General features: G+C 44.7%; 1 protein-coding gene across 1 annotated transcript; it reads left to right on the top strand.

The window, feature by feature from the left end:
• The first annotated feature begins 1,699 nt into the window (after nucleotides 1-1,699).
• PDIA6 (protein disulfide isomerase family A member 6) lies at nucleotides 1,700-23,148 on the top strand. The gene is made up of 13 exons (XM_034659908.1): nucleotides 1,700-1,855; nucleotides 7,783-7,924; nucleotides 11,550-11,607; nucleotides 12,020-12,146; nucleotides 13,460-13,566; nucleotides 14,938-15,068; nucleotides 15,470-15,584; nucleotides 16,114-16,254; nucleotides 17,082-17,166; nucleotides 17,292-17,364; nucleotides 18,325-18,483; nucleotides 21,956-22,052; nucleotides 22,646-23,148. Exons 1-13 carry the CDS (start codon nucleotides 1,837-1,839, stop codon nucleotides 22,712-22,714), a joined length of 1,323 nt encoding a protein of 440 aa, XP_034515799.1. The 5' UTR covers nucleotides 1,700-1,836; the 3' UTR covers nucleotides 22,715-23,148.
• Nucleotides 23,149-23,381: the final 233 nt, after the last annotated feature.

A 23,381-nucleotide genomic window follows, 5' to 3' on the forward strand; every position in this document is an offset into this window, starting at 1 on the left:
CCTAACCAACTGAGCCACTGGTTACTAGAAATTTTTAAATTTCGCATGTGGTTGTGGCTGACATTTTATTTCCATTGGGCAGTCCTGTTCTAGAACAGTGTATCTTGATCTTTTTTTTTCTTGTTATCATCCTCCTAAGGAGAGTTTTTAGACATTTTTTCCCCTAAATCCCTCTATCCCATGAAATTTGAAAAACACAGATAGACTGTATATCTGTTTATGTATTGTAACCCTTGTAATATCTAAGATTTTTTTCAGCAGCCTCTCCCAAGAACCAATTTTGCCCCCTTAGGGGTAATATCTCCCATGCTGAGAGGGCATGCTGTAGAAGATGGTGGCATGGTAAGATGGGAGAAGCCAGAATCCCTGAGTCACCACATGGAAAGCTCCTTTCCAGAGAGAGCAAAAAACAAAGCATTATGGTGTAGGCCACCCAGATTTTAGGGCCGTTTGTTTGAGAGGCCACCACTGATTACCTTGATACACCAAATCTTTGATTTTACAATGTCATCAGTAAACCCAGAGAGATCTTGGAGAATCAAAAATCAGGGATCCACAGGGCCGTGGTGCTGGAAGGAGCTGGAGAGCTCAAGATGCCACACAGCCCCTCTCCCCATCCCCCTGCACCAGCCCATCATCTGGAGCTTGCTGCCAGCTTCCTCTGCTTGGGGTCAGTTGACCCTGCTGGGCCTTCTTCACTCCCTTAGCTTCCTGTGCCTGGATGACTTTCTCTGTTCCCCTGGCAAATCTTTCAGATTCAGCTCTAGGGCCACTTTCCCCAGGAAGCGCTACAGGCCCTCTCCCCTCCGGGACTCCACTGAATGCTAAATGCTTTGGCCAGAATCGGAGCTGTCCTACGCATTAAGCACTACAGAGAAATAAACCAATACTAACACAAAAATCAAATGCTCAAGCCCACTCCAAACGCAGGACGAGACATCAGAGTGGAAAGATACGATATCTTAGCCTGCTACACTTAAAATATTTTACTTTCGAAAATTTTGCAAAACACATGACCGCTGATTGCATTGCCAAGGCCCCCTCGCAGGGCAAGGAAGGAACCCCTGTACTGAGGAGCTCGGAAGCTGAAGCCCCACAGGCTTCCACAGAGAACCTGATCTATCAGTGAAAAGGTTTTGTAGTCAAGTGCCCTGGACGTGGGAACTTTCAAAGTAATTCAACAAAATAAATACGTGTTCAATTATGGTATATACAGTACGTGCTTAGCAAGCGTTTCACTGAATACTCATCCGGTAGACGAGAAAGATTAGAAAAGAAAAATTAATATGTCACTTAATAGGGGCCTAGATGTACTGAGGGCCTAAAAAAAAGTTATCCTCCCTGGAGACAAAGAAGGTAAGGGGTGGGGAGTGGAGGGAGCAAGGGATGAGTGAGGGCTGGAAAGGGCTCATTAGAGGCCAGGGAGAGGAAGAGAGAATAAAGACCCCAAGATAACAAGAACCAAACACCGGACTCTACCCGAGGGAGGGGAAGTGCAAAAGCCCAGGCCGGGGTTCGGGGATCTGGGGGCCACGGAGCAAGGCGAGGTTGGCCCGCCCCGCCCCCAGTAAGTCCCTCCTTCCGCCGCTCGCTCCGCCCCCAATAAAAAAATCAAACCGGGAACCTCTACCCGGCCGCCTCCCATTGGCTATGCGAATGAGCGAAACTAGCCAGGACCAATGAACCGCAGCCACGGCTTGGCGAGCGCCTTCCGGTCGGTCCTCGCCGCGCCGCCGGGCTCCTGCCTCACGGGCCGAGGGCGGGACGTGGGGCGGCGGGGCGCGGCGTGCGGGGCTCAGGCGACGGCGGGACTACACGGCGGCCCGGGCGCTCGGCATGGCTCACCTGGTGCTGGGTAGGCGCCGGCCTCCTCGTCTCGGGGGGCCGCCTGGGAGGTCCCGGCGGGGCCGGGCGTGCGGCCTTGGCCGGAGCTGGGGTGGGGGATGGCGAGCCCGGCCGGCGGGGGTTCGGGGCCCTGCCGGATTCCGGGCGCGTGCGGCGGGGAGGCATGTCGGCGGGGCTCTGGCAGCCCACCCAGGGGAGCGTGGCGCGGCGGGGACGGGGAGCCCCGAGGCTGGGCGCGAACCCAGGGCGGAGGGGCCGCGGCGGGCCGGGCAGGAGCGAAGGCCGGAGCTGCGTGGGAGCCGCGCAAACACCTTGATCCCTGGCGGAGGTTGGGGCCGGGGGCGACCTCAGGGTCAGGGCCAGGGCTCCCTTGTTCTGGGCCCGCTGTCCTGACGCTGGCGTGCGTACGGCACAGCCACGGGCTCACCACCTGTTCTATGGAATTCCCATTAATGAGAAGAACTGAAATACCAGAACCCAGCCCTGGAATCAGGCCGAAGAGTTGCCTGAGATAGGGAACGGTGCCTTCCAAAAGCACGTTAAATGTGGTTGAACTTTCAAAAACTACATGGAACGCAGACTTCCATGAATTATGTAAATGCCTGTTTTAGAAACTACAGTGAGTGAGGCTGAGGATGATCCCGTCCCTTCTCTGGCTTCCCTTGGTCCCACCCAGCCCGGGCGGTCCTATCGGCGTTAAGGGAACGCTCTGGATCCAGACTAGAGCCCCCGCCCGCCCCTGCATTTACTAGCTGTGTGACCCGGAGCAATTTACTTAACCACTCTGGGCTAGTACTCCTACTCTGGGTTGTTGTCGGGATGAATGAATTCATATAGGTCTCAAGAGGGTAAGCGAGATATAAAGATTTGCTGTACGACCGAGAAGAGATTCCAGTCTCTGTTTAGTTTTCCTCGGGTGAATTCAGACTCCGCTGAAAAAGTCTGATTCTATCAATTAACTCATTATTTGAATAAATGTAATCAACCTTTTGGGGAGCCCTCTTAGTTTCTAGATGACTGTTTTGGGATCATGTACTCTTGCTAGCAGGTGTGGGACAGACATGTTGCTGATGTGGATTTATAACATGCTTCACTACTGTGGAGGAATAATGGGGAGCCACAGATGGCAAAACCATCTGCTCACATAGATTCTAGACACTCGGATGTTCCAATTTCCCATTGGTGCTCATTATCAGTGAGTGGAACTGCGATGTGAATTTCAGAAACAGAACAGTATTAGTCGCGATTGACCTATTTTATCATCTTAAGTGGCCCAGGGTTTTTTATTTGTTTCCTTGAGGGTTTTCATAGGGGGTAGTTACTGGCTCTTTTCATGCTGTTGGAATTTATACATCTTTTAATGTTTTTCTGAATATTCAATTTCTTTCTAACCCTACTAGGTCATACTGCCTTTTAAGGAATTCATATCTTTATTATCAAGACATTTCTAGTGGAGAGCCATTTATAAGAAAGGGGAGGCTCTTATGAGAATTAGGCAAAATTTAAAGGCAAATAAGAACTCCAACAACATGACCAGGAAAAAAAAAAAAAAGCCCAAGCCCATGTTATACTGATATCATGACCATCTTTGTATGGAAAGGAAGCACATTCCTGAGGTAAAAATCATGGTCCGTCTGTCCCTTAGGTGACTCCAGCCTGCTTGTAACAGCCTGCTGTACCTGATTGACAGGAGAAGGGAAAAAAACCCAGAAAATTCTGCTACAATCTACCTAATGACCCTCCTTGGGATTATACTAATGCCGTCTCCAGTCCTTTGGTTAAAAATTTGGATTACATAACCATGTTCTATCTCTCTAATGATGTGGCCTTAGGCAAGTTACCCTTTCTGTGGCTCCATTTCCTGGTCTAAAAATGGACGTGATGATACATACCACATAGAGTTCTTAAAATGAGTTAATATGTCTTAGTTATTTAGACGGTGCCTGGTATGTAGTGTCATTTAAGCATCATGCATAATTAACATGTCAGTTTCTGGAGAGTAGTTGGACAGATCCATATATCAAAATATTAGCTATTCCCCCATCCCCCCTGTAAGATTATCTCTTAAGGAAATACTTATATATTTGAGGGGGAAGGAAAGTGTAAGAATTTTCAGCGTTAGTCTGTTAATAGTGATGACAAATTGGAAATAAATTCTGTTAGGGATCGATTGGCAACATGTTAGAGCCATTAAGAATGGCTATATAGGGGGCAAGGGTGATAAGGAATCCATAATTACATAGAAAACGTAACTCATTTTGAGTGAAAAAAGGTTACAGAGAGGAATGTATAGTAAGAGCACATGTGTATAAATACAGTAATAAAGTTTTAGAACTCTAAATTGCATAGAGAGTTCAGTAAGAATGGTCACCAAAATATTGCCCATTCTACTGGAACTGTTGATGGGTTTTCGTTTGCATTTTCAAAAATTCCACAGTGAGCTCAATGGATTGAACAGGTATCAATTCATGTTGATTTTACAAAAAATGATAAATTTTAGAAAGTAGAACTCCATGGAGGATTTTTCCAGGACCAGTCTTAAGTTCTAAGCTTATTCAGAGTTAGGACTCTCTGCTTGGGTTCTTAATTTACTTGCTTTGTTAAATATGTCAAACTCCACTTAACCTTTCCTGCAGCAACAAAAAGACTATTGAGCAGCACAATCCAGTAAAAAGAATGCAAACTTTATATCTAATTTTAAATATTCTAGTAGCCTTGTTTAAAAAGGTAAAAAGAAACAGGTGGAATTAATTTTAATATATATTTCCTCAGTGTATATAAAATATCTTTTTAGCATGTAATCAATATCAAAAATACTAATAAGATACTTTTTCCTCCCTACCAAGTCTTCAGAAATTAATGCTTTTTATACCATCAGTACACGTTGAGGCAGCCACATGTGGCAAGTGGCTACCGTATCGGACAGCAGCATTTATTGAGAGAGCCCCACTTTGGATAGCCTGATCTCCAACCATATGCACCCTTCCCCACCTCTCAAAGTAGAAAAGGAGGTCATCCTCTCCCAGGCTGCCCATGTCACTGACTCTGGTTCCCTCCCTTCCTGATTCCAGGCATTTTGTTTCATTATTCCTCTACTTTCATTATTTTGTTTCATTCCAGGCATTTTGTTTCATTATTCCTCTATTTGTTTCATTATTCCTCCCACTCCCCATATTTTTTCCCTTCATGCTCAGATTTAAGAAGAATCCTTCTTTCTACCCCACATTTGCTTGCTTGCTTGTGCTCTTTATAAGAATATTTGTTTTTGTTTTTGTTTTTTAAAGATTTTATTTATTTATGTGACAGAGATAGAGACAGCCAGCGAGAGAGGGAACACAGCAGGGGAGTGGGAGAGGAAGAAGCAGGCTCATAGCAGAGGAGCCTGATGTGGGGCTCGATCCCATAACGCCGGGATCACGCCCTGAGCCGAAGGCAGACGCTTAACCGCTGTGCCACCCAGGCGCCCCTATAAGAAGATTTGTTTTAAAGCCTTATGCGTTTTCATCAACTTGTTCCCTCCTACTCTGTCCAGTATTTTGCAGATTGGCTGCTGCTTATTTTCACTACTCCACCACAACTGTCCTGGGCCCTAGGGATCTGTCATTAAATCCAGCAGTTAGTTTTCAGTCTCCTAGTTGATCTCCCAGTAGCGTGTCTTACTGTTGCCCATTCCATCTTTCCCTGGATTTGGGTGACAGCACTCTCCTGGTAGTTTCCCCATCCACTGTCCACATTGCAGCCAGAAAACCCTCTAGAAAGCAAATCTGGTCATAACCCACTGCATGATAACCTTTCATGTCACCCTTAATAAAGTCCACAGTTTTATTTTCATAAATTCCTACAGTATTAGCCATATCTATAATTCAGATGCAATATTATTCTTTCTTTCTTTCTTTTTTTCTTTTCTTTTTTCTTTTCTTTTCTTTTCTTTCTTCCTTCCTTCCTTCCTTCCTTCCTTCTTCCCTTTCCTTTCCTTTCCTTTCCTTTCCTTTCCTTTCCCTTTCCTTTCCTTTCCTTTCCTTTCCTTTCCCTTTTTCCCTTCCTTTCCCTTCCTTTCCCTTCCTTTCCCTTCCTTTCCCTTCCTTTCCCTTCCTTTCCCTTCCTTTCCTTCCTTTCTTTCCTTTCTTCCTTTCTTCTTGTCTTTTCTTTTCTTTTTTTTCTTTCGTTTCTTCTCCATGCCCAATGTGGGGCTTGAACTCATGTCCCTGAGATTGAGAGTTGCATGCTCTGGTCTGCTGACTGAGCCAGCCAGGCACCCCTCAGATGCAGTATTCTTTTTTTTTTTTTTGATAAGATTTTATTTATTAATTTGACATAGCCAGCCAGCGAGAGAGGGAACACAAGCAGGGGGAGTGGGAGAGGAAGAAGCAGGCTCATAGTAGAGGAGCCTGATGTGGGGCTCGATCCCAGAACGCTGGGATCACGCCCTGAGCTGAAGGCAGACGCTTAACGACTGTGCCACCCAGGCACCCCCAGATGCAGTATTCTTGAACAATAAAATTACATTGTTTGTTCATGACCATGACCTACTGAACCATTTTATCCTGAGCACTACAGAGACAACAGTGACTTAATGGGAAGAACTTGGAAATAGAAGTCAAAGACCACAGATGGGCCACTAGACGTGCCTTTGTTTCCTTATTTACAAAAGAGGGATTATTCCTGCTCTGTAGTTAGTAATGCTGTGAAAAACCAAATGTTCTAATGTATTTGAGAGCAATTTGAAAATTGAAAGTAGTATGTAAGTAGAAGGTGGAAGATTTGGCAACGGAACAGTTAACATTGGTGTACACTCCTTCCAGAAGAAATTTACCAATGGGTTATTTTAAAAAGCTCCATTTGAAATCTTCCAAATTCTATCTACAAGGCCTGGTGAAAATACGGCAAAGACGGTGTATGCACACACGGCCTTAGAGGACAGGTCACTTTCACAGTTCGGTACGGCAGTAGATGAAATGAAAGAAATTATATGATCTTCATAGGTGCTAAAAAGAAAGTAACAGGAATTTCTCTAATATCATAAAGTTTTATGTTGCAGCCCAAAAGCTAGCAAATGAGAAAACATGAAAGTCAAGAACAATCCATGATTAAGCATTGTTCTGGAGGTATTAGATGCAATGCAATTGGAAAACAAAGTCCTATATGTATTTAAAAGGGGGAGGTGGAATTTTGATAGCGCTACCAATTCAAAAAACTTCTGAGTTCTTAAAATATTCATAAGTAAGTTCAGAACTTGTTTTCCTATATAATTTGTTAAAAATTGCATCTCAGTTCCTAGAGTAGCCACAGTGTGGCTGACTGTGCTATTAATAATACGACAAGACTCCATGCCCGCTTTATAACATTTATGTGAAAATTCTTTGTAAGCTCCTCCAACAGCCTTGCAAGTGCCTCCTGAGTGCCATGAATAGTGTTAGCAGAAGTAAATATATTTATAAAAGCAATGATTGCCCTTGATAGAGTCCCAGTTTAGTAGAGGAAATAAATGATTTTTCCTTCAAAAGAAAGTAATAAAGGTAGTGTGCTAATATTGCAGCTGCATGACACAAGAGATAAATGCTGTGTGGATTGCCCAGGGTCACAGGGTAACCTCTCAACTTTTCAGTGTCCTCGCCCATAAAATGGCAGTAGTGGTATTATCTCACAGGGTGATTGTGAAGAATGAAGATGTTGGTGCATAGGCACGAGGTAAGAAATCTTTTCCCATTTGCAGCTCAAGAGATGAGAGTGTGGCCTCTGTGTCCTACTTGCTGTGGTCTGCACCAGGGGGAGTGAGATTCCAGGGGCCACAAGAGCAACAAGCAGGGGTGTCTGCTGGGGGTCAGAAGGACCCTGACCCGGGAGGACGTTGGGCAATTGGAGAAGACTCCCGTTGCCGAGTTTGCTGCCAGAGCGTGAACCCTTTTGCTCATGCTGTGCTTCGTGTCATTCCTGCAGGTCTCATGAGCTGCACCTTCTTCCTGGCAGCGAATGGTCTCTATTCCTCCAGCGATGATGTGATTGAACTAACTCCAACAAATTTCAACCGAGAAGTTATTCAGAGTGATAGCTTGTGGCTTGTAGAATTCTATGCTCCATGGTAAGTACAAAGCCGTTGTGGGTTTGGATGGTACTTCATAAAATTAGGAAAAATATTATATGAAAGTGTGATTTTATTCAGTCATCTAGTTTACCTAGCTTACTGCTTGTTTAAAAGAAGTAGAGAGGGAAATGGGAGACACCCTGAAGTGTTGTCAGTTAAAGGCCATGGAGATTGAGTCCACTGGAAAAAAATGGTTAAAGTGGCTAATTTGTTGCAAAAAAGAACAAAAGAAAATCTTTCTTATCATTTTAAGGAGGTATATTTCAATGATGAGGTAAGTAGGATCTTGATGGAAGGGAAACTCATTTATGCTGAAAGAATATTGGACACAGGAAAGGGAAGAACTAGTGATTGATTCCATTCTGTTTCTTGAAGAGAGTTGCTTCCAGAAATATGTTATTAAAAATTCTTCTCTTGCCTTATATGCATTGCTGGAAAAAAAACCCTTGGGGAGTAAAGATGTAATTATCGTTGAAGTTAATGGTGCTCGAGTATACATAGTCAAAGTACAGTATTGCACTCATTGTTTATGTAGGTAAGCATATAATGCAAACAAAACAAAAACCCAACAAATGGAAGTGTAGAACAGATGAATGGAAACTGCAAAATGTGCAGGAGACTGCTACTTCTGTAATCTAGCAGGCCCCGAGTACCCAGAGGAGACCTGAGTCCCAGTCAGCTGTGTCCTGCAAATGACCTCAGGAAGTCCTTTTAGGTGTGAGCTGCGCTCCCTACGCTCACATAGGGGGGTAGTAAATGAAATTCTTGCAGATTCCTTTTACCTGAATGGGTGCATTTTAGGATATGTCTGATGAAAGATTTTCCTTTATTGCTTTAATTTTTTCCTTTGCAAGACCATGAAACTGAGTTTTGGAAACTCATTATCAGTCCTCATGGACTATTTCACTTAATATTCAGTGCAGCAAATGAAGGTAAAACCCTCTACTTTAATGCTGTCACACTGTGAATACTATTCATCTGAATGCCTTTATTATTTTTTTTTATAGCTTCTCTTTTCTTTGTTAAATCCAAATGAGCATTCTGTATGGGTTAGTTTATTCGTATTAGTAAATATACAAATAGTAATTGTACAAACTTTATATTGTTGAATGCCTTTGTATGCAATTTTTACAAGTTAGATCTTTTTTTAAATCATTTATAGTATGAGTAATTGACATTGTTTTGGGGAGCTACGATATAAGAGAATATACCACATTCTGAAACTAAACCAAATAATCATTGAGAAGGCTGGATCTGGACCCTGTAGTTAATGGTTACTGTTACATAGCAGTTTTGTTTCCTAATGTTCTGGGGAACAGGAGGTCTCATTAGAGCAGGTGTTTTTCCCCTCTTCTTGTGTTTGATCTTGGCAGCTTGGTGAAGGCTTTGAATTCTTTCCAAAATAAAGGTTTTCCTTTTCCATGTGTAAAAGCATATAGAGGCACAGAGGGAACCTAAAATATTGAAATAACATTACCGAAATGTTAAAATAAGTCTTGATGTGGTTATATAGTACTTGTTCACTGGGACGGTAAATACCAAGATCAGCAGCAGCTCTAACATCTTGACAACATAATGGTGAAGCAGTGATGAGCATAAACGAGGTTGGAAGAGAAGTGTGCAGCTGTGGTAGTGATCTGAGAGTAGCTGTGAGTTTTCATTTGTGACAAGTGGTGTGTTGTGAATGTTCACCATTGAAGGAAAGCCTTCATTTCCATTACAAGTTAGCAAAATAGAGGTGTTCATCTCCCCACCCCTCCATCAGTAGTTCCTGGAGCCCCTGGATTTTTATCCACGAACCCTTTGGGATCTGTGGACCGCAAGTCAGAAACCCTTGGGTTAAAGATGTGCCATATTTAGATTTATATGACATTTTGATCTGTCTTCGCTATGCTTCATATTGAAATTAAAGGGAATGTACACTCTGACCATCTCTGATATGAGTCCTTTCATAGAGTAAACTGAAATTAAAGAGGCACAAGGTCCTATAAAATGTTGACTCCTGGACCTCTAAGTAGCTCACGTGGATAGCAAAGATACTTGATACAAGTCTGTAGAACCAGCATTCCAGGACATTTCCCCAAAAATCCTGACTTTTAAAATATAGCTTTGGCCCCCTGTGGAAGGTGGTAATATATAGTGATTAAGAACGTGGGACCTGGAGTCACAGACACCTGTCACCAGACGACTGTGTGATAGTGGACAGGTTTCCTAACTTGGCTGCCTTTGTGTCCTCATCCGTGAGATGAAGATGACAAGGCCTGGCTTCAGCATTGTGCCGATGAAATGAAATGGCATTTGCTCATTAGTTCCTTAGAAATCTAGTTAGGAGACTTGATTTTATTAAAAAACAACAACTAATCACCTATGGGTAAACTGGCTACGGTATCTTCATACGATGGATGTTATTCAGCCGTGAAAAAGAACAGTAGAACGTCTACAACCTCGATAAATGGTATAAATGTAACAGGTTTGTGTATATATGACTTTTTAAAAGCACTCATCTGTATATGTTTTGTTTCAGTAATTTATTTCAAATACTGTTCCCTAAGAGATTAAAGTTGTTTTTCCTTGTGTTCTCATCTCTCTCTCTTGCTTGCTCTTGCCCTTTTTTTTTTTTTTTTAAGATTTTATTTATTTATTTGACACAGAGAGAGAGACAGCCAGCAAGAGAGGGAACACAAGCAGGGGGAGTGGGAGAGGAAGAAGCAGGCTCCCAGCAGAGAAGCCTGATGTGGGGCTCGGTCCCAGAACGCTGGGAATCACACCCTGAGCCGAAGGCAGATGCTTAACAACTGAGCCACCCAGACACCCTTGCTCTTGCTCTTTTATCACCACCTTGTGGGATCCAGTACTTCTCAGCTTGCTAGGCTTACAGATTTGGGATTACATGGACGTTTTTAGCTCCACATGCTGCTGTGGGAGCCAAAGAGCATTGAGATTTAGGCTCTAGTACAGATGCCTCGTTTATAGAATGAAGAGGTTGGACTAGATCAGGGAATATCAAACCTAAATGGGCTTCAGGATCACTAGTTGATCTTACTAAAATGTGGGTTCCTGAACCCCTTCTCTAGGCGTTCTGATTTCATGGGGCCCAAGAATCTGCATTTTGCCTAGCCTTATAACTCAGAGCACACATTGAGGTACCCTTGACCAGATAAATGCTGAAGTTCCTACCCAGGGATAGAGTTACAAATGACAGTTTAAACTCTTTAAATATAATTTAGTTAAACAGGAATTTGGAAACTTTTTAAATTAGTATATGAAAAAGGATTACAGTAAAGCCTTAAAATGGTGAGTTCCTTCTCGTCACTGCTCAGGTTTTATTAGTGCATGTACTCCCTGCAAGCACCCACCCTGTGCAAGTCCCTCAGTAGACTGTTGGTGGCGTGTTTTTTTTTTTTTTAAGATTTTATTTATTTATTTGACAGCACCAGCAGGGGGAGCAGCAGAAGGAGAGGGAGAAGCAGGCTCCCTGCTGAGCAGAGAGCCTGACTTGGAGCTTGATCCCAGGACCCCAGATCATGACCTGAGCTGAGCCACCCAGGTGCCCCTGGTGCAGTATTTTTGAATTGGGGATCAAAGACATTAATTGTTGCCTTGTGTTCTCATCTCCTAAAAGGTGTGGCCACTGCCAGAGGTTGACACCAGAATGGAAGAAAGTGGCAACTGCATTAAAAGTAAGTTTCTAAGGTGTGAATGTATAAATAAGTATGCAACTGGGCTTAATGTAGGATAGGACGTTAATTTGCATATTGAAGCTCAGAACCCTTGTTCTGGTGCCAGAATCATATAGGGAGCAAAGGGATAATAAGCATTTAATTTTTACCTTGTCTGTTTTTGTTAATTCAGTTTTCCAGACTGTCACGGTAATTCTGGGAGCTGCAGAGGTCCCCCCCAGGGCTGATTTACATTTCACCCATCATCCCATGTAGAAATGATTTTCCAGGCTAAAGCCCTCATTTATTCTGTGTATAAACCTAACCCTGCCCTTTAGTATCTTGTCCCTGAGTCTGCAAGAATCAAATGGTGGGTTTTGTGGAATCTGCTCCAGTTGAAAGAAAAATCGATAATACTTTCATGTCTTCCCAGGATGTTGTAAAAGTTGGTGCAGTTGACGCAGATAAACATCAGTCTCTAGGAGGCCAGTACGGCGTTCAGGGGTTTCCCACCATTAAGATTTTTGGCTCCAACAAAAACAGACCAGAAGATTATCAGGGTAAGGACTTTTCCTAACTATTCCATTCCCCTGGTTGGGATTTTAATTTGAGCCGGTAGGTAAAAATGAGGAGCAAGGGCCTGTTTGTTTTTGTAAATAAAGTTTTTCAAAGCACAGTCACACCTGTTTTCATACTGTCTGTAGTTGATTTCACACTGAAATGGCAGCATTGAGTAGCTGCAACAGACGTAAAGGCCTGCCCAGCTGAAAATCAGTACTGTTTGGCCCTTCACAGAGAGTTCACCAACTCTTGGTCTGGAGTGAGAAAACCCTCTCTTTCTGGCTAGTACATCTCTTATTTTGGTGTATTTCCAGGTAGATGGCTGGAAGGGGCGTGGTTCAGAGGATGGAGGCATGTGGAGATAGAGAAGGAACAGAAGGCTGTGTGATGTGCAGGGCTTGCCCTTCTGTGTTAGGAAGTGTCGGCCAGGGCCGCAGAACGACATGATTCGAACATATTCGGAGTGTTACTGTACTGTACATTCTTTCTAACATCAGGTCTGAAAGTGTTCTCAGACGTTTTTCTCTCTTCCTTGGCACTTTGATAAGAAACTATTTTTTAAAAAATATGAAATTTTCCAAAGAGATTTTATTAGAGTTTTGCCTTTGAACTCTGAAGATAGCCTCATGGCCTATATTCTCTGCACATTTCTGAGTCCGTTAATAGCCCTGTGACTTTTTCTTGAGTATATAGTTTTTGGTTAAATTTCCAAAGGCTGTTGTCATGATTGAGTTTCAGTTACAGGGTTTGTTACTTCTTGGATTCAGATTAAATTCAGCTAGAGAACCTAACAAAGCCTAAGATAACTGTGTTGTAAGCAAGGTAGAAAAAAGAGGCCTGGATTGCTTTCCAGTTATGTGGCTTCAGACGCTTCGTATCCTACTTTTTCCACATCTTTTTTCTCTCCATTATCATGGAAATAGTTTCTTCTATTATTCTCAGCTGGTAATTTGTATTTAGAAACGTTCTCTGCTTTCTTAGCTAGATAATACGTTTCTTCCTCATCCATGTACGTATTGCACGTTCCGTAAACGTTTGTGAGTTACTCTTCCCTGTAGACGGTATTGCTAGGGGAGCAGAAGGATGCTCTTGTTCACACTAATAACCTAAAACTGAAGAAGGGGATTTGGTTTTCCCAGTGAAAAGTCTAGTGCAAAATGCACTGTAGGGAGAACTTGGCTCTGTGTTAAATACACGCGTGTACTGTTGGGTCTGTTCAAATATCTGATAAAGCTGACAGATGTAGGTAGTGTCCTGCAGGCACACAGCTCACCACCACCTGTCCATCTCATTGTCCTTTGTCTCCCTGTAGGTGGCAGAACCGGTGAAGCCATTGTAGATGCTGCCCTCAGTGCCCTGCGCCAGCTCGTCAAGGATCGCCTTGGGGGGAGGGGTGGCGGATATAGTTCTGGAAAGCAAGTAAGGCTATGCAATGTTAATCTTTAATGTGTGTGATGATTCTGATGCCAGAATATGGACTCCTTGTAAGAGGATAGATTTTTTTTTTTTTAAGTCACTGCTATTGTAGATTAGTGAACTTTCAGTTAAAAAAATAATATGAGGTTAGATCAGTTGATGCCAGAGGGAGTCAGCCAACTATCCTTTTCATTTGCCCCCCTCAGAAGTCACTAGTCCCAGGGCATCTTGTCAAAACTGTAGGCCAAAAACCAGGCCACAGATGGGTTTCCTCGGCCCAGCGCTAAAGTGGAAGAATTTGGGCTGTAGACAGAGAAAGAGCTCCAGGCCAGGGGAGCCGGGCTCTGGGATCCTACGGCCTCTGTAGTTCGGAGTAGAGAGAGAAAGAGACCAGATGGGCTTTGGGCAAAGACAGATGAAATTTGAATGATCCCTTGGCCTATATCTGGCAGTCAGCCTCAAGTCCTGGAAAATTCTATATAAATGACAGGGAAGAAGAGAAAAGTTCTTGTTCCGTAGATTGGTATTTTAGATGCCCATGTATGAGATGTGATGTTTAACCATGATGTACTTATGTTCTTGGGAAGAGGCATTACATTCTTACAGGTAGAGATAAAATGGCCCTTGACTCTTTAAGAGACCAGTAAAACTAGCTTCCTTACACAGACGAAGAACTTACCCAGAGATTCCACGCTCTTGCCTTTTATTTCAAACTCTGACATTTAATGGGCACAGTTGTCTCCCCTACCTCCATGGCTTTTGGCCCAGGCACCAGAAAGCAGTAAACAGAACTGACTGCTTCTGAGCTTTGGTATTCAAGAAAATTCTTTGGGGCACCCGGCTGGTTCGGTCGGAGGAGCGTGCGACTCTTGATCCTGGGGTTGTGAGTTTGATTCCCACATTGGGTATAGAGAGGACTTTAAATAAAACTTTAATAAAAGAAAATTCTTTGAAAAAAGGGTGCAGTGTTATATTTAGCTCTCTTGAATGGTAGGGACTTTATGGGAAGGTAGCAACTGTGGTATGTTTAACATCCTGGAATGAATGAGCAGCTGTGGCCAGTCTGAATTAGAGTAGGATCACTGGGTGGTTCTGTGAACCACGTGGGGTTTCTCTTAACAAAACAGCAGATGATAGAATTTAGGTGCGTGTGATAGCTTACACTGTAGGTAGTGGTGACTGACGGTAAACACTGCTTAATATGAGAAAATACTAATAAGGAATGTCCCCAATCTGAGTAAAATAGTTTTTACTTGAAAGAAAAGCTGCAAACTTTGTTAAGATGTGGGTGAGATTGTCAAATAAGTCATTTAGAACAGGAGTAGTGTGCTTTCTGGCCATGCGTAATTTAATATTTAATGTCACCTGTGACAGGGGAGGAGTGAAAGTTCAAGTAAGAAGGATGTGGTTGAGCTGACGGACGACAGCTTCGATAAGAACGTTCTTGATAGTGACGATGTTTGGATGGTTGAATTCTATGCTCCTTGGTGTGGACACTGCAAAAAGTAAGCGCTTTTTACCAAGTTCTTTGAGTCATGGTGCTTTCAGTATAGTCACCTTGCTTGCTTTGAAGAAGCCGACCCAGACCCAGGTAACCACCAAGATCTCCAAAAAAACTCTGGACTCTACATGATTGTTACACATTGGTATTAGGGCCAAGAGTATCTTCTGTCGTGTTTTTGGAGATGAGCAGGGAGCCAGCCTCCCGATTTGGGGAGGGCAGTGACAAAGGCCCTGGAAGGGAACGTGAAAGGGTGGCATCACTTTGTGTCTCACACACACACACACACACACACACACAATATGTGTCCAAGTGTGATTTCAGTGGACTGGGCAGAAATGCACACATCAGCTTAAGTATTTGTGCCAAGAGTTAAAATAGTAAAGTGCGAATATTTTTCTGTAGCCTCGAGCCAGAATGGGCTGCTGCAGCTACAGAGGTAAGAGAGCAAACGAAGGGAAAGGTGAAGCTCGCAGCCGTGGACGCCACCGTCAACCAGCTGCTAGCCAGCCGGTACGGGGTGAGTGTGTCTTCCAGAGTACCTTCTCATTTCTTTGAGAAATAATGCCGTATTTTCAACTGCTACTGCATCTAGTATTCCAAGCCTCCCTGTGTGGCGGGAGGGGAGATGCTTGGCCATTTGTAATGAAACTAAATTACTTGGTTGTTAAAACTATAAAGTCTTCAACCCAAGACTATTTTTTTTTAATCCAATATCTCACTGTTTCTGCTGTGCTTAATGCAAGTCTTCAGCTTGCCCAGGCTGTTACAAGTCGCTAATATTGCTTTTGAAGTTGGTCCATTTGTTCTAGAGCAGATATGTTGTATTAAGTACATAGGCAAGTTTGGAAGAAGACTTGGCTATGCCTGGTAGGTAGACTGTTAAAACCGTCTGATTAACAGACCTTTATGTCTCGTCCCTGATCACTGATGCAGGCTGGGGATATTGTTATGTTAAATTACCTATAAGGTAGTTTTAGAACCCTAAAGATTATTTTATTTCTTATTAAATGTTAATTTGATTTTGTCTCGTCTTTGCTTTTTAATAGATTAGGGGATTTCCTACAATCAAGATCTTTCAGAAGGGAGAGTCTCCTGTGGATTATGATGGGGGGCGGACACGATCTGACATTATCTCCCGAGCCCTGGATTTGTTTTCTGAGAATGCCCCGCCTCCTGAGCTGCTGGAGGTAAACCGCTTCCATCACTCCAGTCCAGTCTGATGGCGGGGGCACTGAAGCAGTAATGACACTTGTTTTGTCTTTTCAGATGAGCTCTTGCCGTTCTGTTTTAAAGCACTCTCTTTAAAGTGGTGTTGTGCTTTCAAGTGGGGAAAACCTGTCTGATAAATTGCTGCATTTCATAACTTTAGTGCTAAAATAATTACACCCTCAGGACAGGTGTACCAAGCTGCTTAAAAACAGAATGCATCCATCACGCTGTCATCGTTCTCCAAGTAATAGCTGTTATTTGCGGAGCACCTAAGCGTGCGACAGGCATCGTGCTGGTTCTTTTACGTCTGTTTCTCTCAGTTAATTCTCACATGAATGCTTAGAGGGAAATACTGCTTTTGTCTCCATTTTACCTGAGGAAACGGAGGCACAGAGAGCCTCAAGTTCTCATAAATATATAATATGTATATATCTGTCTGGCTAAACAATTAAATGTCAGAGCCAGGCCACACCTAGGCTCCGTCATTGCAGAGACTGTGTGTGTGTGTGTGTGTGCGCGCGTGCGTGTGCACGCGCGCGCACACGCGCGCTTGTACACACTCACGCAAATGCCTCGCTGGCACCCCAGAGGGAGGGCTTAGGGACAAATCGCAGAAGTCCGGCACAGAGCAGAGCTGTCCCTGGGGCCGCAGTGCATACAAGGCGGTCGTATTCAGGAGGAGTCGCTCAGTCTCGCGAACTGCTTTGCTCTTCAGTGAACGTGATGATAAGTCTTTATTGTCAGGCTGACCTTTGGGTTTTGTGTCAGTGGCCTTCCAATCACCCCTTGTGTCCTGGGCCCACAGATCATCAGTGAGGACATCGCCAAGAAGACGTGTGAGGAGCATCAGCTCTGTGTCGTGGCCGTGCTGCCCCATATTCTGGATACTGGTACGATGGACAGAGGCTCCCTTGCCATTGCTCTGGGCTCCCCGCTCTGAGAATGCTTTCTCAATTGATGGATGTGACGGACTCCTTTATCTTTACCTTGAAAAAATTCTGTCTGTTTAAATCAGGAGCTGCTGGCAGAAATTCTTACTTAGAAGTTCTTCTAAAGTTGGCAGACAAATACAAAAAGAAAATGTGGGGGTAAGTTGTTATTATCCCCGTATGATTTGGCTGGGAGTGCATCGCGCTCCTGAAGTATCTGGTTCCCACCGTGTTTTCCGTAGGATGGGTCCCTGTTTCTCTTTGGCATTTTTTTTTTATTTGAGAGGTAAATAATAATTATCATCCAGAAGGAAAAGAATGCAGGTCTCTTCTTTATAAGACACTCATCTATGCCACGGTGTACGTTTTTCTCATAGCAGTTGTTTTAAGTGGTGGTTGGGGTCCTAACTAGCAAGCAAAAACGGAGTCACCTACCTGAACTCTGGGACGGCTTCGAAGGCCAGAGAAAGAAAGCATTAGTAGAAGTGTGTTTTCTTACCCTTTTCCAAGTGAGGGCGAATACAGGCAAAGTTTGAAGACAAAGTATGTCTGCCTCCTGTTGAACTTTCTGCTTCTCAGTCTCCTTCCCGCCCCTGCTGTCCGTGTCAGGTGACCGGGCGCCGCCTCCCTTAGTTCAGCTCAGGATTGCGTGCCTACCGAAAAGCGCCTTCCGGCGGCCTTTACTCTTGCCCGCTGTCGCGGTGGAGTAAAGAAATGCAGCTGAGCGTGTTTGTAGGTATTGCATATAACGACATACCAGTAAGTTCTACAAAGAAGTTGTTATACTTGTAGAGAGCGTGCATAATCCTCCAAATATTAGCAGAGTTTCAGGTGATAGAGACAGAAAATTCACCAGATTTAGTGGACAATATTTCAGGGGCTGGGAGGAAAATTTTGTAGATTTGGGGGACTTCTGGAGGTGCAGTTAGGGAATATGAGAGAGAAGTGTAGTTAAGAGCACATCTAGAATACATTGTGTTTGTAAACTTCCTTTTTATTTCTCCATTTCATTCTATAAAATATTTGGAGTGTAATCTTTTTTTTTTTTTAATACCTGCTAATTAGATTTCAACTAATTTGAAAGGGATCTTTACCCTAAAAACCAGCCTGTTTTTCTAGGTGGCTGTGGACCGAAGCTGGAGCCCAGTCGGAACTTGAAAACGCATTGGGGATTGGAGGGTTTGGATACCCTGCCATGGCAGCCATTAATGCACGCAAGATGAAATTTGCTCTTCTGAAAGGATCTTTCAGCGAGCAAGGCATTAATGAGTTTCTCAGGTAATTTCTTGCTTTCTTGAGTTGTTCTTGTTTTGTGGCTTAGTTCTGTGGTGGTGTGGGTTTAAAACTAGGCTTACGTAGACCAGGCAGTAGATGGAATTATTTTGCATTGGCGTTCTGGATAAGAATTAGATGTTTGAGTTCTAAATCATCTTTCCGTAAGAGCTGTGTTCTCTTTTCTGTGGAAGGATTCTGTAGAGTGATGGCCACCTTGCCATTTTGTGCCATTGGCATTCAGCTTTTCCTGATTCTCATAAAAGTTTCACGGGGCTAGAAGGAGCCCTTTCTCACCCATTCCCACTCAAGCACGCTTTGCGCCCCTGACCTCAGGTAGTATGGCTTCTGTTTCTAGCCATTAGCTCTAGAAGGTACTTATGTGAAAATGAGTACACTTACGAAGTGACTCCAGTTAGGTGCAAACAACATGAGAGGTTCCCAAACTCCAAACCCAATGTATGGAGCTCTCTGTCTGCCCTGCTCTTCAGCTCATCTAAAACCGACTTAATCACCTTTCAGCCAAACACAAGGCATGGACGCTGCATGGTCTCTTGGATGTGCGGCGGTTGGATTAATGCCTCTTCCTTATAACTGTGACTTTCACAGAGGCGAACCTCTTCGACCCAGACCTTGTCTCTCTCCACTACTGCAGAGCTGATATTAAGCTCTTGGCAAATAGTTGATTAACGCATACTTCATATATTTTATGTATTATATACTGTATTCTTACAATGAAGTAAGCCCCGGAAAAGAAAATATAGTTAAGAAAATCAGAGAAGGGGCGCCTGGGTGGCACAGCGGTTAAGCGTCTGCCTTCGGCTCAGGGCATGATCCCGGCGTTATGGGATCGAGCCCCCGCATCAGGCTCCTCCGCTATGAGCCTGCTTCTTCCTCCCACTCCCCCTGCTTGTGTTCCCTCTCTCGCTGGCTGTCTCTATCTCTGTTGAATAAATAAAATCTTAAAAAAAAAAAAAGAAAAAGAAAGAAAATCAGAGAAAATACATTTACATTGCTGTAGTGTAAAAAATCTGTGTGTAAATGGACTCGTACAGTTCGGCCCATGTTGTTCCAGGGTCAGCCATACTTAGAAAATGTCGTCCTTTTTCAACAGCTGATTCCAGGGTCAAGAACTGTAGGAAATGTGTGAGGGTAGTAACAAGGTTGAGCCTTTGGACTCACTTAACAGGAAATGACGGGTTCTAACCCCAGTTTTGAGTTTATTCACATTTCTTTTCAACTAGTTTTCCTTTTTTGGTTTGTTGTTGTTTGTTCGGTACAGAGGAGGTAAACAGTTCGTGGAAAAGGTACGAAACAATAGCATATTGTCATCAACTTGAGACCATTACTTTTGTGCTTGAGATCAGACAGGCCACTGGTTCTCAAACTTTGTGTCTTGGAGACAGCAGAAGACCTCAGAATCCACCCCGTTACCAGTGGAGACAAGTGTGTAGTAATAAGTAGGAAGGAGACAGAGTATGTGACAACGTACTTGTTTCTCGTCACATACGACTCTGGCTTTCTGAAGAGACGGACCGTGCAGAGCACGTCCCCACTGTGGGCCCTGCCGCAGACAGACGGGGCAGGGCTGGCAGTGAGGTGGCGCGCACACCTGCCAACACGCGCGCATGGGAAACACAGGCCTGCGCGGCCTGGCTCTTGGAAAACCAGAGAGAGAAATGCCATTGGTGTAAATACACAGTTTGTCCAACTGCCCATGGAAGTTAGTAACAAGGAAGCTAAAACTGACAACTCAGGGACGTAGGAGCAGGAATGGAAAACTGCAGTCAGCCCAAGACAGCGTTGGTGATTCCTGGATCTTCCCCTGAAAGCTTGTTATTAAAGTGTTCCTCTGGGTATAGCGGCCAAAAACACAAGTAATGGCATTGTGCACTATGCACCCAGCAGCTGAAGAAAGGACTTGAGTTTTCTGTCGGTGCGTGGCCGTTCAGTGTGCTTGAGGCAGCAGCTGTGTTTCTCGGAGCTCTTCTAGAAGAGATGGTAGCATTTAGCCCCGTAGGGGAAATGGTGGCACAGGGGAGGAGCATGATAAACTTTTTTTTTTTTTTTTTAAACGTTGAGCCCTGCCCTAAAGGCATAGTTCCCTCAGAATTTTGTTCCTGTTTAAAGGAGGCACTTGCTGCTGCCGGCCTCCAGACGAAGGGAGCAGCTCTTGTTTAGCGCCAGTCCGTGCAGCTGGGCGTTCCATTGATGAAGAAACTGGTGTTCAGAGGTGTCAGATAACCAGGTTCAGGGTGCCGGCCTAGTAAGAAGTAGAAACACCGGCTTTCCGTCTACTGTCCGTGTGCGTTTGTATTTCGTTCATAAGCCAGAGCTTGGCCTGGCCTTTGCCCCTTCGTAGTGAGTGGAGCCGTTCTGGCACAGCGCAGGCCGCCCGTGAGTCTGACGTGCTATGCCGACACCCGTACTCCGCACAGACAGCATCCTGCCCTGCGTAGCTGACGGCTCAGTGCACGGCGGTGAAGCGCGGTCTTAGAGCGTGTCGATGATCTGTGTTCTGAAGGTAACTGTCTTCAGACATGGAGGTTTCTCGACGTTGGCACCTGTGGCGTTTTGGGCCAGCTCTTTGCCCTGTGCTGAGAGACAGAATGTTTAGTATCTACCCTCTAGACGTCAGCTGCACGCCCCCCACACATGTACGCACACACAGCTGTGACCATCAACATGGCCAGCTGTCCCCAAGGGAGAAGACCCCCCAATAGCACATTGTAAAAAATGCGGAGTAGCCAAAGGGGGGGGGCTCAAATTAGCAGTTTTCCCACTCTGCCAAATAACCGTCGGACACACAGAGGAGACTTCCACCCCTGTTCGGTTTCCCGCTTTCCCCTGGGATCCCCGCACCTTCACCAGGACTTGCAGGCTCTTGTTAAGAAGAGCCTTGCTCCCAGTCAGCGGCTGCCTTTGTGTCTCTCTGGTGAAATGTTCGTCAGAATCGGTCAGTCCAGACCTACCGCGCTGCTGTACTGTAGAACTCTCCTCTGCTTTAAAGCGGGAGGTGTGAGATTGCCCCCGCCTCCCCCAGGCCTGCGGCCGCGGGCTGACATCCAAGGAAAGGGACTGAAGTCCCGGCACAAGATGCCAGCTTTCTATAAGGCTGAAGTTCATAAGGGTCATAAGGGTCATAAGTTTCATAAGGGTCTGAAGTTCGTCTCCAGTTTTGTGAATCAAGGGTCAGGGTGGCGCCTGTGTTCCACATCAGCTTTGATAGTTTGTGTGCGTACTTAATTTGTATTTGAGCAAAATAAGTTTTTCTTGATTATTGGTGATAACTGGTTTTATCTGATGCCAAGACCCGAGTAATTTCACGCCTGGTTGCACTGTTGTCCTTGCTGGAAAAGATAACACTGGTCAGGAGGAAGAGGTGAGAAATGCCTCTGCAGGAACCTGGTAGGCAGGTCGTCATTTTAAAGCTGTGTTTCTTCATCGGGATGTGCTTGCTGTGCTCGTTTCCCCGCAGGGAGCTCTCTTTCGGCCGCGGCTCTACGGCCCCCGTGGGAGGCGGGGCTTTCCCCGCCATCAGCGTCAGAGAGCCTTGGGACGGCAAGGACGGCGAGGTGAGTCCCCGGGGCGGGGGCCGTGTGCGTGCGGGACTTGTCATCGGGGTGCTTTTCCAGCCTCCTCTTACTCTCCCTGTCCCTGTGCATGTCTGCTGTTTGTAAGCCCAGTCCTTTCCACCAGACGTGAGCCTCGGCGTGATGTCAGAAACGTCCTCACCTCACAGGCCTTTCAGGGCTGCGTGGCAGTGGGTATTCTTGACAGAGACAACGGAGATCAATTTCAGTAATGAGGTTTCTTTGCTGATTATCACCCTGAAACTGAACACTTAACCTGGAATTCATTTATTCTGTGTCTGAGAAACGCAAAATTATACCTTTGAAATTAGCGTTTCTAGCACCCTTCTGCCCCTTCCTTCCTCACACGGACAAGCTAAACGGCTGTCGGTGTTAAAGAGGCGCGAATTTGTTAAACTACTTCACGTAAGCTTGTCCAGCTATGAAATAATAGGCGGTGTTAAAAGCAGGAGCTGGATTAGGGAGGAACGGGCTCTGTAACCTGGGGCATCTCTAGAAACTACTGCTCCCTGGTGAGTCCGAGCGCTCTGAGCCCTTCGGCCCCTGCGACGCCTCACGGCAGCTTTGTTTTCCAGCTTCCCGTGGAAGATGACATTGACCTCAGTGACGTGGAGCTGGACGATTTGGAAAAAGATGAGCTGTGAGAGGCTTGGCACAGGCTTCAGTTTTCTTTTCTTGGGAGCAGATTTCCCCAGCAGTGAAGGAACATTCTTCACAATCAGATGAGTCTACCAGTGGCCTTTTTAACCAAGAAGTAGCACTTGATTGGTCTTGTGAAGACACTGCAACAGTGAACTTTGCATCTCAAGAAAACAATGAAAAATTCTATGAATTGTTGTAGCCAGTGAATTGGGTTGTATTCTATCAAGTAATATTTTGAGGAAAACTGATGGGCTGTTGACGTATTTTTCCCTCCCTCTGACTGCTGCTTGAATGTTCTTGGAGGCTGTTTCTTATATATTAAGTTTTTTAATGTGATTCTTTCGTTTGAATATTAATGGCTTTTTTCCATTAAAAAATAAAATAATATTTTGGACAATGCCAATAAATGTATGAAATTAGCGTCCACATCATAAAATCAGAGTCTGATGGTTAGCCAGTAAATTAATATAATGAAGGGATGACCCCGATGCCTTCCCTCCCTATAAACCCGTGACCCGGAGGACAGCGTCTGGAGGCCTGCCACAGCAGATTTCCTGCGAGGCCAAGCACAGCTGCGAGACGGGACCTCTACCGCGAGTCTGTAGAAGGAAGGGCGAAAAGCTATGGGCCGGCCGTGAGAACTGCCTTTCACGGCCAGGATTTTGTCCT

This window comes from Ailuropoda melanoleuca, chromosome 4 (genome assembly GCF_002007445.2).
Source record: "Ailuropoda melanoleuca isolate Jingjing chromosome 4, ASM200744v2, whole genome shotgun sequence".
Lineage (NCBI taxonomy): Eukaryota > Metazoa > Chordata > Mammalia > Carnivora > Ursidae > Ailuropoda > Ailuropoda melanoleuca.

Excerpts from the sequence above, each read along its gene's own strand:
- PDIA6 (XM_034659908.1), top strand. Across the intron at positions 12,147-13,459 it reads CAGACCAGAAGATTATCAGG|GTGGCAGAACCGGTGAAGCC; the intron begins GTAAGGACTTTT and ends GTCTCCCTGTAG. Across the intron at positions 22,053-22,645 it reads GGGACGGCAAGGACGGCGAG|CTTCCCGTGGAAGATGACAT; the intron begins GTGAGTCCCCGG and ends TTTGTTTTCCAG.